Below are 13,319 nucleotides of genomic sequence, written 5' to 3' on the forward strand. Positions count from 1 at the left end.
AATTATATTAGTTTCAGTATACAAGATAATGATTAGACATATGTATAAATTGTTAAATAACCACTAGAATAAGTAGGGTTAACACCAATCACCATATATAGTTACACATTTTTTTTTGTGATGAAAATATTAAAGCTTTCATCTTTTAGTTACTTTCAAATAGAAAATACAGTGTGATCCACTGTAGTCACAATGCTGCCTGTCACACCCCTGTCACTTATTTGTAACTGGAAGTCTGCACCTGTGAGCCCACCACCCACTCAGCCCAGCTCCTGTCCCCCGCCATTGGCCACCACCAAGGTGTCCTCTCCATCTACGGTTCATCATTTACAAAACATATTCTATATATATGAGATCAACTGGCATTTCTCTTTCTTTGTTTAACTGACATCTATGTACTCTTATTGATCAACTCACCCTGTTAATTTTCTAAATAAAATTTTTTTAAAAGTTTGCTGATTCGTTTTTCTGCCCGATCAACTTTTCAATTTTGTTATATTTTTTATATCCACAATTTATTTGGGTTTTGAAAAATAATTTCTATCTCTGTATTTTAATTGTCTTCATGCATAATTTGCCTCATTTCATTTTGTTTTCTGTGTTCTTTTGTATTGTTGAAATATGAAGGAGAACACAGGCTTTTCTTATGTCAGATAACGCAGAGATCTGTGATTCTTAATGCTCAGATATTGGAGCTTTATTTTGTTCCTTTGACTGTGGTATGTTTCCTTGTTTCTTTTTTGATGTTCTGTTGAGAGCCGAACATTTAAAAACAGATATGCCTCCCAGTGTTTATGGACTGTTTTCATGTATGTGAAATTCTTCACCAATCAGCCCAGCTGGAATTTTTATGATCTTGCAAACATTTTCTGAGGATGTGTCTTCTCTGGGGTTGTTTGTGTGCTTTTATTTCAGTAGATACAACTGCTTTTAACTGTCCCAATTTCCGGAAGCAGCTTGGAGAATTTAGTTTCAGTTCCTAGTTTACTCCCCTGCCCATTCTGTGATGCCCCCTTGGCACCTGCCCGTGGGACTGACGCCCCCTTGGCACCTGCCCATTCTGTGACGCCCCCTTGGCACCTGCCCATTCTGTGACGCCCCCTTGGCACCTGCCCGTGGGACTGACGCCCCCTTGGCACCTGCCCGTTCTGTGACGCCCCCTTGGCACCTGCCCGTGGGACTTCCCTCGACTGCTGGAAGGCAAGCTGAAGTGCTGAAGAGTCTGCATCTTTTCTTCCTGTGGGTTTTAACTTGGCATCCATTCCATGCTGACACTCCTGTCAGGGCTCCGTTAGATGGGACAGAAACCAGTCCCTTGGGGAGCCCTTGCAAAATCCAGAACACTGGATGCAAGTCCCCATCTCTTCTCTGTTCCCCGGGAGGAGCTCTGACCTGGAAAGCTGCCTCCTGCCCATGCAGGCCCTGTGAGGGGAAGGGCTTGGGTGAGAAAATGCCAAACTTGCTGCTTTGGTGTTGGCTATGTGTTCACCTGCACACTGCAGCTTCCAAACTGGTACCCAGGATTCTGGAGAAAGGTATTTTTGTCTGTATATTGTTAGCTTTGTGTCTCCATGGGGAATGAGGGCCTGGAGCTTCCAAGTCCACAGCGTTACTGATGTATCCCAAACCCCTATTGTTTCTGAGTTGCCTCCTTCTTCCTGAGCGTTGCTCGACTGCCATGACCTTGTTCTGTGTCCAGAGTTCTGACCGGGTTGTTGCTGACACTTGTGTGCTTGTTGATTGGCTCTTTTCTGTGAAGGGGCTGGAGCTCAGAGCTGCCTCATCTGTCATTTTGCGCCAGGTGGTTGCTCGCGAGTTGCATCGTGGTGAATAAATGGTATTTTAATAGGTAGGAAGTGGAGTGGAGTTCGTCACTCCCAGTGAGAGGCAGGAGCACACGCAGATGAGGACGTGCATAATATGTGTTCCGAGAAGCAGAGAGTGTGTTCCAAGATATCTGATGCAAGGTATACCAACTACATATATGTATTTTTCTTGTCATTATCAAGTTAATAATTCAAATCATAACCTCATGATTCTTTTAAGAATAGTAACTGAGACTGAGAGGAAGCCAGTGGGAATATGTAAAACAGAGAATGTGGGTGTGGCCTTCCCTTCCTGACTTAGGTTTTTTTTTTTGTATTTTTCTGAAGTTGGAAATGGGGAGGCAGACAGACAGACTCCTGCATGTGCCTGACCGGGATCCACCCGGCATGCTCACCAGGGGGCGATGCTCTGCCCATCTGGGGTGTCGCTCTGTTGCGACCGGAGCCATTCTAGTGCCTGAGGCAGAGGCCATGGAGCCATCCTCAGTGCCCGGGCCAACTTTGCTCCAGTGGAGCCTTGGCTGCGGGAGGAGAAGAGAGACAGAGAGGAAGGAGAGGGGGAGGGGTGGAGAAGCAGATGGGCACTTCTCCTGTGTGCCCTGGCTGGGAATCCTGACTTAGTTTTGCCATTACTTTTGTGTCAAAGAAGAGGCTATTTTATCGTAACTACTAGGCTCAGTCTTGCTTGAGTCTCTGAGAACTGTGTTAATTTAACACAACATGGGGTTCCCTATCCTAATGGTCCCCAGTATTACTCATATGTTCTTCCTCCCGCAGCATTTCTGAAGCATGACCTTCATAAAATCCTCCTCCACTGGTTCTCACGGCTCCCAGCGTCAATTACAAACTTCAGAGTACGTCTTCCCTAAACTTTGGGTGATTTTACCTCTGATTATTCATCCGGCTTCATCTCTTGCCATTATATTCCTTATCTGATCTAGTTATCCAGATAATCTCTGCTTCCCAGCCTCCTGGTCTTTGCTTACAACTACAATATTCTTCTCTTTCCTTCATAACCCTGTACAACTTCTATGTGCCTTAGACTCGATATCACTTCCCTATTCCTCATCACCAATACAGGCTAGATGTCGTTCTACTGGGCGAACAGCATCCTACATACAATCTCTACCTTCTTATTTAAGGTGCAAGTTTTCAGTCTTCCGTTTGAATTTCCATCAGAGCATAAAACTGAGTGTAACAGCTCTGTAATCACCACTGTATTATAAATTCCTATAAAAATCAGTATATAACATTTCCCATTGAATAAATAAATGAATTTATTACAACATCCAAGACATCTTGGTTGTAAATAATTGAAACTGTAATAACACCAACACTGAAATAGCATATACAACACCACAACCTGCTGATTGGTTTACAGTCACAGAAGGAACATGACTGTTCTGGACAGAACTGAATACATACCTGTGAGAATGGACAGGACTGTGGTTTTCCCCGACCCATTTTCTCCTAGAAGAATAGTGATCTGCCCCTTATATAAATTCAAAGAGATGTTGTTTACTGCTACTTTGTCACCAAATGTCTATGAAATAAAAGAAAAATGACTTGATACCTGTCACTATCATTTATGAAAGAGAAAAATTCATCTTTTCTATTCTTAGGAGAATCAACATTGTATCATCAGACTTATAAAAGGTATTCTGCATAAGAAACAGTACTTGCAGGTGCACGGAGTTGGTGTATTAGTCAAATGAAGTGTGAAAGTACAGTGTACATCTATCTCTATGTGGTGACAGAAATGAGACCTGTCTAGAGTCTATGTGTGAAGAGTTAACATAGTATTTACAGGGATACTCAAGTGCAGCAAGAGCTGGAAGCTCACAGAGCTGCCACCAGTGAGCAGGAAAGCGGATGCTATCGTTACACCCAGAAGTTTGAGAACTCACAGGAGCACGCCCAGGACGTTTTAGGATTCTAACTAGAAGTTGGCAAATTCATATAGGGTTCAGTATGTGTTTTTGTGTGATTACTGGGAATGGGGAGAAAGGAGGGTGTAGGTGCAGAAATGGTGATAAATGAAGACTTCAGTGTGGGGGACTGAATACACAATATGATATAGAGGATGTGAACACCTGAAACCTGTACAATTGTGTTAACTAGTGTTACCCTAATAATTCAATTAAAAATAAAAAAAAAGAGTTGAATGCCTGAAACCTGTAAGGTTTTGCAAACCAATGTCATCCCAATAAATTCAATTAATAAATAAAAAATAAGAAAAATAAAAAAGAATATACACCAGACATTGTTTGTGGTCCATGGACCCTAAAATATTGATCAAGTCCTTTATTGAACATGTCTGAAAACCCTATTAAACTGTCTCTTGGAAACTCCTAATATTTCAGACTGAAATCAGAAATCCCATGGTTCCCAAGAACTCAGCTAGCTGAATCTCACATCCGCCTGCAGGTGCCTCTCATTGGCAAATCGTCATTAAAAGCAAACAGAGAGGCCTGTTTTGGGGAACGTGGCTCATGCAGAATAAACCTTGGGAAGAGGCGGGCACTGCCAAGCTGACAGGAGACCGCCCGGGACAGTGTGTGTGTCCAACAGTAGCGCTGCTGATAGTTTGGATGACATAACTCTTTGCTTTGCAGGGCGGGCTCCCCGATAACTCAAAGGATGGTTAGAACCTCCCTGGTCTCTGCCCTGTAGATGTCCCTAGAACTCTCCTTCTGACCTCTCTTTCCCTTGGTTGTGACAACCAAAATCTCTCCAGATAGTGTTCGACATCTTCTGGGGGACACAGTCATCCCCAGCTGAAAGTGACTGCCATAGGGAATCTAACTTTCTCTTATGAATTCAATTACTTTATAGATGCTGATAATCTGCTATAATCTGCTTCAGTCATCATCTCTCTTCAAAGCTATAGCTCTACATCTCCTACTGTCAATATAAGTTTAAATATTTATAAATATCTCAAATTCAGTTTGATTTTGGTTGAATGTATATATTCAACATAATGTATACATTACGTTGTATATGGGTATACAACGTAATCAACAGTTCAAATGCTATAGAAATGTTTACTGGAAACTCATGTACTCTTATTGATCAATATTACCGTTAAATTTAATTTTCTAAATTAAAAAAATTCAGTATGTCTAAAAAAACTCTGCTCATTATCATATTCTGAATATACAGTCTTTAATTGTACTCCCTAGGTCGGTGAATGGCCCCCAAATTCACCTAGATGTAGAGCCCAGAACCCTGACTATATATAACCCTACACTTCATTGCTGTTACTACTGTATGCAATAAATCACCAAGTCCAATTAATTAATTAGACCATAAGTGATCATTCTTCACTTAAAAACTATTTACTGAGTGCCCATTGTGGACTAGGCACTGTGCCATGTGCTAAGAGTTACACCCAGAAGTAAGTGATGTATAATCCATGCTTTAATGAAGCTTTGGTAAAGGAGGAGAGGAAAAAAGTAAAGGCACATTAAAAATAATTATGGATCAAGATCAACATAATAAACAAAATGCACGATGTAAGGTATGAGAGTGAAACAAGCACTCACAGCAGTCATCAGGCGACCGAGGTTAACGGTCCCTGAGAATGGAAAACAAAGGAGGTAGCCCCTGTCCCCCCTCCCCCGTTACGTAAACGGGGTCTATGTCATGAGTCACTCAGGCGGAGACTAGTGGTCGACCTGAGCTGAAGACAGAAATCTGAGGGTCCAGTGAAGGGAAGAGAGAGAATGTTGAAGAGGGAACACAGGCATGCAGGGACAGACCTGAGCATGGACAGCAACAGCCACCCTGAGTGTTCAGACAGAAACTGCCTGACACGGCAGGAAGACCACTTATGAGTTAGAGGACCCCTCGCTGGCCCTCGCCCGGGGCCAGGAGAGGTGCTTCCTCCCACCAGCCAGACTAGAGAAATGTAAGGCTCACAGGCAGGGGTAGATGACGAGGAAGGGTCACAGGTAGGTGGTAGGTGATGAGGAAGGGTCACAGGCAGGGGTAGGTGATGAGGAAGGGTCACAGGCAGGGGTAGGTGATGAGGAAGGGTCACAGGTAGGTGGTAGGTGATGAGGAAGGGTCACAGGCAGGGGTAGGTGACGAGGAAGGCTCACAGGCAGGGGTAGGTGACGAGGAAGGGTCACAGGCAGGGGTAGGTGATGAGGAAGGGTCACAGGCAGGGGTAGGTGATGAGGAAGGGTCACGGGGCAGGTGTAGGTGATGAGGAAGGGTCACAGGCAGGGGTAGGTGATGAGGAAGGGTCACAGGCAGGGGCAGGTGATGAGGAAGGGTCACAGGCAGGTGGTAGGTGATGAGGAAGGGTCACAGGGCAGGGGTAGGTGACGAGGAAGGGTCACAGGGCAGGGGTAGGTGACGAGGAAGGGTCACAGGGCAGGGGTAGGTGACGAGGAAGGGTCACAGACAGGGGCAGGTGACGAGGAAGGGTCACAGGCAGGGGCAGGTGACGAGGAAGGGTCACAGGCAGGGGCAGGTGATGAGGAAGGGTCACAGGCAGGGGTAGGTGACGAGGAAGGGTCACAGGCAGGGGCAGGTGATGAGGAAGGGTCACAGGCAGGGGTAGGTGACGAGGAAGGGTCACAGGCAGGGGCAGGTGACGAGGAAGGGTCACAGGCAGGGGTAGGTGACGAGGAAGGGTCACAGGCAGGGGCAGGTAACGAGGAAGGGTCACAGGCAGGGGTAGGTGACGAGGAAGGGTCACAGGGCAGGGGCAGGTGACGAGGAAGGGTCACAGGCAGGGGTAGGTGACAAGGAAGGGTCACAGGCAGGGGCAGGTGACGAGGAAGGGTCACAGGGCAGGGGCAGGTGACGAGGAAGGGTCACAGGGCAGGGGTAGGTGACGAGGAAGGGTCACAGGGCAGGGGTAGGTGATGAGGAAGGGTCGCAGGGCAAGGGTAGGTGACGAGGAAGGGTCACAGGCAGGGGTAGGTGATGAGGAAGGGTCACAGGCAGGGGTAGGTGATGAGGAAGGGTCACAGGCAGGGGTAGGTGATGAGGAAGGGTCACAGGCAGGGGCAGGTGACGAGGAAGGGTCACAGGGCAGGGGTAGGTGATGAGGAAGGGTCACAGGCAGGGGCAGGTGATGAGGAAGGGTCACAGGCAGGGGTAGGTGACGAGGAAGGGTCACAGGCAGGGGTAGGTGATGAGGAAGGGTCACAGGGCAGGGGTAGGTGACGAGGAAGGGTCACAGGCAGGGGTAGGTGATGAGGAAGGGTCACAGGCAGGGGCAGGTGATGAGGAAGGCTGCCAGGGCAGGTGGTAGGGGACAAGGAAGGGCCCTGCCTCAAGAGAAGGTATAATTAATTATAGACTAAGCATGGACATGAAGGAATAAAACCATTTTGAAGTAACTTAATTCTTCCAAAAACAAATTTCAGGAGTATTTCATGGAATACAGAAATAGCCAAGATACCAAAACATAAAGAAGAAAATAGGAGCCATAATGACAAAATCAATCAATCAATCAATCAATCAAAATAAGCCTAGAACTGACACGTTAAAATGATAAACACATTAAAATAATTACTATAAAGGTGTATCATTTCTTGAAAAAGTTAAGATACAGACAATATTTAAAAAATAGTGGGACGTTAGAAAAATAGAGGTAGCCCTGGCCAGTTGGCTCAGTGGTAGAGTGTTGCCTGGTGTGTGAAAGTCCTGGGTTTGATTCCCGGCCAGGGCACACAGGAGAAGCGCCCACCTGCTTCTCCACCCCTCCCCCTCCCTCTTCTCTCTCTCTTCCCTTCCTGAAGCCCTGGCTCTATTGATTCGAGTGCACCAGCCCAGGACACTGAGGATGGCTCCCTGGGGCCTCCACCTCAGGTGCTAAAAATAGCTCGGTTGCGAGCATGGCCCCAGATGGGCAGAGCATTGGCCCTAGACTGGGGTTGCCAGGTGGATTCGGTTGGGGCTTATGAGGGAATCTGCCTCACTATCTCCCCTCCTCTCACTTGGAAAAAGAAGAAAAGAAAAAGAAAAGAATAATGAGGCATGAAAGCCCCTTCGTCTCCCCTCTTGAAGTTACAATAATTGGAACAGCTATGACAGCTATAACTCAACAAAGGCTTCCCTGCTCAGCACACAAGCATGTCCAAGTGACTCTCAGAGCGAAGCACCTGACTGTGGAAGGTGGGAGCAGAGCAGAGAGGAAGAAGAGGGCAGAGTGGGAGCGTGCCAGCAACAGGGGCAGGCAGAGTGGGAGCGAGCCAGCGACAGGGGCAGACAGAGTGGGAGAGTGCCAGCGACGGGGGCAGAGAGAGAGTGGGAGAGTGCCAGCGACGGGGGCAGAGAGAGTGGGAGAGTGCCAGCGACGGGGGCAGAGAGAGTGGGAGAGTGCCAGCGACAGGGGCAGAGAGAGTGGGAGAGTGCCAGCGACGGGGGCAGAGAGAGTGGGAGTGTGCCAGCGACGGGGGCAGAGAGAGTGGGAGTGTGTCAGCGACAGGGGCAGAGAGAGTGGGAGAGTGCCAGCGACGGGGGCAGAGAGAGTGGGAGAGTGCCAGCGACAGGGGCAGGCAGAGTGGGAGAGTGCCAGCGACGGGGGCAGAGAGAGTGGGAGAGTGCCAGCGACGGGGGCAGGCAGAGTGGGAGAGTGCCAGCAACGGGGGCAGAGAGAGTGGGAGAGTGTCAGCGACGGGGACAGAGAGAGTGGGAGAGTGCCAGCGACGGGGGCAGAGAGAGTGGGAGTGTGCCAGCGACGGGGGCAGAGAGAGTGGGAGAGTGCCAGCGACAGGGGCAGGCAGAGTGGGAGAGTGCCAGCGACGGGGGCAGAGAGAGTGGGAGAGTGCCAGCTGTAAGGGCAGAGAGAGTGGGAGAGTGCCAGCGACGGGGGCAGAGAGAGTGGAAGAGTGCCAGCGACAGGGGCAGGCAGAGTGGAAGAGTGCCAGCGACGGGGGCAGGCAGAGTGGGAGAGTGCCAGCGACGGGGGGCAGAGAGAGAGTGGGAGAGTACCAGCAACAGGGCAGAGCTCACTGAGCCCGCTGAGGGAGGTCAGGTTGCTGCTGGCGCTCCCTTCTGCCAGGGGAGCACAGAGAACCCGGGAGCCTTCCTGCAGGAGTGGGCAGTCTGCACTGTGGCTGCACACAGGACCCCGAGCGTGGACAAAGCAGGGGATCGAACTGGCAACCTCTGTGCTCTGGACAACATTCCAAGCAACCGAGGTATTTGACCTGGGCTTAATTTATTTTTATTGATATTTAGAGAGCTAGAGAGAGGAAGGGAGAGAGAGGGAGAGAGGGAAGGGAAACAGCATTCCACTCAGCTGTGCATCCTCTGGTTGCTTCCATCGTGTGCGTCCTGACTGGGGATCGAACCTGTAACCTTGTTTTTTCAATCAGGATGATGCTCTTAACTTTCTTAACCGACTGAGCTAACGAGCTGGGGCCAGCAAAATGTTATTTAAATGACAGGATTGAATACTGCAGTTCAAAAAGACATGAGAAAACACAGGTAGGTAGTTCAATAGATGCTGAAATAAAATCAGTGAACAAAATGATTACCTTACCAAAGGTATTAAAACTTTAAAGGAACAGAAAAACAGAAACACAGACCAATGGAACAGAATCAAGAGCCCAGAAATAAAACCACATGTATATGGACAAATAATCTTCAACAAAGGAGCCAAAAACACATAATGGAGGAAAGAAAGTCTCAATAAATGGTGCTGGGAAAACTGGAGAGCCACATGCAAAAGAATGAAACTTGGTTATAGCTTGTCCCCATGCACAAAAATTAATTCAAAATGGATTAAAGACCTAAATATAAGATCTGAAACAATAAATTACCTTGAATAAAACACAGGTACTGAGCTCGTAGCCATTGGCTGTAGAGAGCAACTTATGAATTCGACTCCAAAGGCAAAGGAAGTAAAGGCAAAAATAAATGAATGGGACTATTGCAAACCAAAAAGCTTCTGCACAGCAAAGGAAACTGACAACAAAACAAATAGACAGGCAATCAAATGGGAGATGATATTTGCAAACAACAGCTCCGATAAGGGGTTAATATCAAAAACATATAAAAGAACTCACAAAGCTCAGCAACAAACAACAAACAATCCAATTAAAACATGGGCAGAGGACCTGGACAGACACTTCTCCCAGGAAGACATACAAATGGCCAACAGACATATGAAAAAATGCTCATCTTCACTAGCTATTAGAGAAATGCCAATCAAGACTACAATGAGATATCATCCCATACCTGTTAGATTAGCTATTATCAACATGACAGATAATATCAATAATTTCATTAACTCTAATGGCCTGAAATATAAAATAATATGGAATGTAAAATGTAACTGAAAAATTAAAAAAATGTAAATGGCCTGAGCCTCAATTAAAAAGAGGCAATTATCACACTGAAGAAAGAGCACACACTAACTACATATGCGTAGGTAAACTATTGTACATGGCCTCCTATCACACAGACAGAAACAGGTTGCTAGTGAGGAATGGGGAAAGTATACCAGGGAAGCATGAACTAAAGTGAGGCGGGGTAGCCGGTCTCACGGGTGGACCCTCACCAGGCCTGCTCGTGGGCCGGGCACCAGGCCCACCCACTGCTGGAGTCAGGCACTAGGACGGCCTCCCTGCCTGGGGGATACCCTGCAGGTACCTGGCCCACACTCGGATCCTACTGGCTGGCTCATTCACAGACGCCATCATCTGGTCTGTCCACGGTCCCCACGGACTGGCCTGCCCAGGATCTCTGGGCACGCACTGATGAAGGGCTTCCCCTCTGAAGTGATACCTTGTGCAATCCTTTGATCTGGATACCGGCCACCCAGCTAGGTGATGCAGCCTCAAAATACTGAGTTTCTTCACAGTCTTCTATTTCTTCGTTTCCCCTTCTAATTCTTGGATGGCCATACCAGTATGAGCGCTACAAAAAAAGCCAAAATGTAATTACCAAAATGAGCATGAAAAGGAATGAAGCACTCTATCTGAACAGACCTATCACAAGTAAAGCAAACGAATCAGTGATCAAAACCCTCCCACAAAGAAAAGTGCAGGAGCAGATGGCTTCGCTGGTGAATTCGACCAAATATTTAAACAAGATTGACAACAATTCTTCTCCAAGCCTTCCAAGAAGTATAAAGAGGAGGAAACATTCCCTAACTTATACTATGAGCTCAGCAGTACTCGGACACCAAAGTCAGACAAAGACATCATGAAAAAAATAAACTAGAGAGCAAGATCCGCTATGAACACGAATGAAAAACCTTCAACCAGATGCCAGCGAACTGAACCTAGCAGCACACTCAAAGGGTTAAACACAATGATCCAATGGGAATTCCCCCAGGAATGCAGCGGTGGTTCAACAGATGAAAGCTAATCAATGCAATGTATCACACTGATGCAACAAGTGGGATAAACCGTATAATCATTTCAGTTGATGCAAAAAAGCCTGACAAAGCATCAAAAAAGATAAAAACCCTCAGAAAACTAGAAATGGAAGGAAACTTTCTCAGAATGACAGAGGTCATCTTATCACGCTCAGTGGTGAAAGACTGACAGCTCTGCCTCTGGAATTGGGAACAGGACAAGGAGGTCACGTCCATCCCCGCATTCCCCACTGCATGGGGGTATCAGCCAGAGCAAGGAGGCAAAAAGCAGCCAGACTGCAAAGGGAGAAGTGAAGCTACCTATATTTGAAGATGACATAACGCCTGTAGTTTATATACAGAAAAGCCCAATGAACACCCACCCCCCACGTACTACCAGAGCTAGTTCACAAGTCCACCAAAGATGCAGGGTACATGATAAACATGCAAAAGTCAGCTGTGTTTTTATACACCAGCAATGAACTATCCAAAAAGAAAATTAACAATTTCATTATAACAGCATACAAAACAGTGAAGTAAGTAGGAATAAAGAAATGAAAGGCTCACACAATAAAACTATAAAACCTTGCTTACATAGTGTAAAGATGACATATAAATAGAAAACGCATGGACTGAAAGACAGTATTTATCATATGGTAATAATACAAGTAAAGTAATCCACAGACTCAGGGTAATCCCTGTAAAAACTCCAGGGGTCATTGTTGCAGAAATAAGAAGCTGATCCTCAAGTTTACATGGAACTGCTAGGGCCCACTAATAGTCAAAACAATCTTGAAAAGGAATAATAAAGTTGGAGGACTCACTTTCAGATTTCAAAACTTATAGAACCACAGTAATCAAAACCACGCGGCCCAGGCTGGAAGGCAGACGTCCAGGCCAATGGCATGAAACCGTGGTTCAGAAATAAAGCCCTGCGTCTGTGCAGCTGGTCTTCACCAAGCCTGCTAAGATCTGCTGGTCTTCACCAAGCCTGCTAAGACCTCTGGGGGGAAGGGGGCGCCTTCTGAAACAGTGGTGCTGGGGCAACCAGGTGTTCACACGCAGAAGAATGAAGCTGGATCCTTACATAACAGTGGGTAAAATTTACTCGCAATTGATCAAGGATTGAAATATAAGATATAAAACCACCAAACAGTTAGAATAAAACATACGGGTAGATCTTCATGACCTTGGATTTGACATTGGTGCTTTAGATATGATACCAAGTTCACAAACAACAAATGGAAATTGATTAGATTTAATAAAGATGAAAAAAAATCTGTGCATGAAAGGATACTATCAAAGAGAACGAAAAAAAACAGTCCACAGAATGGAAGAAAATACTTAAAATCATGCATATGATAAGGGTCTAGTGTCCAAAATATATGAAAAGACAACCAAATTAAAAAATGGGCACAACTGTTAAATTTAATTTTCTAAATATAATTTAAAACAAAGAATATTTACATATTGTTATATGTACACAAAAATATCTCAGCATCACTAGTCATTAGGGAAATGCAAATCAAAACCCCAAGATACCGCTCTATGCCCACAAAAATGGCTGTAATAAAAGGAATAATAATGCTTGTAAGGACAGGTAGAGGTTGGAACGCTGGTCTACTGCTTGTGGGAATGTACAACGATACAGGCACTGTGGTTCCTGAAACAATGAAATGAAGTTACCATATGGATTACAATTCCAGTTCTAGGTATAGTCCCAGAAGAATTAAAACAGGGGTTCAAACAAATACCTGTACTGAAATATTCATAGCAGAACTATTCAGATAGACAAGAGGTGTCCTGTATGTTACACTACAGATGGATAAAGGAGTTGTTTTACTTGCGTACACTGGAACACTGTTTAGCGACCTAGAAGAAGGAAGCACTGGGACATATTGATACTATAAGACGGGCAAACTGCAAGAACACTGTGTTCAGTGAGAGAAGCCAGACACAACCAGTCACCTACTGAATGATTCTGTTTCTATAAAATATCTGGAACAGGTAAATTCATGTAAAAAGAAATCTAATTGATTAGTGGTTGCTAAGGGCTTCGGACAGGAAAAAATAAGATGTGACTTCCTAATTGACACAGGATTTTATTTTGGGTGATGAAAATGTTTTGGAAATAGATATGTGCTGTGTAAATGTACTAAATGACA

The 13,319-nt window shown here is 45.8% G+C and overlaps 1 protein-coding gene across 1 annotated transcript in view; it reads right to left on the bottom strand.

Annotated features, from left to right (window-relative positions):
* The window catches only part of LOC136404364 (phospholipid-transporting ATPase ABCA3-like), a 152,484-nt gene that overhangs the window by 87,189 nt on the left and 51,976 nt on the right, over positions 1–13,319 (bottom strand). Inside the window, exons 10-12 of the mRNA XM_066383682.1 lie at positions 10,581–10,712; positions 3,241–3,369; positions 414–429 (exon numbers count right to left, since the gene is read on the bottom strand). Coding sequence (XP_066239779.1) covers positions 414–429; positions 3,241–3,369; positions 10,581–10,712 — 277 coding nt within the window. The remainder of the gene's footprint in view (positions 1–413; positions 430–3,240; positions 3,370–10,580; positions 10,713–13,319) is intronic.

This window comes from Saccopteryx leptura, chromosome 4, assembly GCF_036850995.1.
Source record: "Saccopteryx leptura isolate mSacLep1 chromosome 4, mSacLep1_pri_phased_curated, whole genome shotgun sequence".
In the NCBI taxonomy this organism is placed as follows: domain Eukaryota; kingdom Metazoa; phylum Chordata; class Mammalia; order Chiroptera; family Emballonuridae; genus Saccopteryx; species Saccopteryx leptura.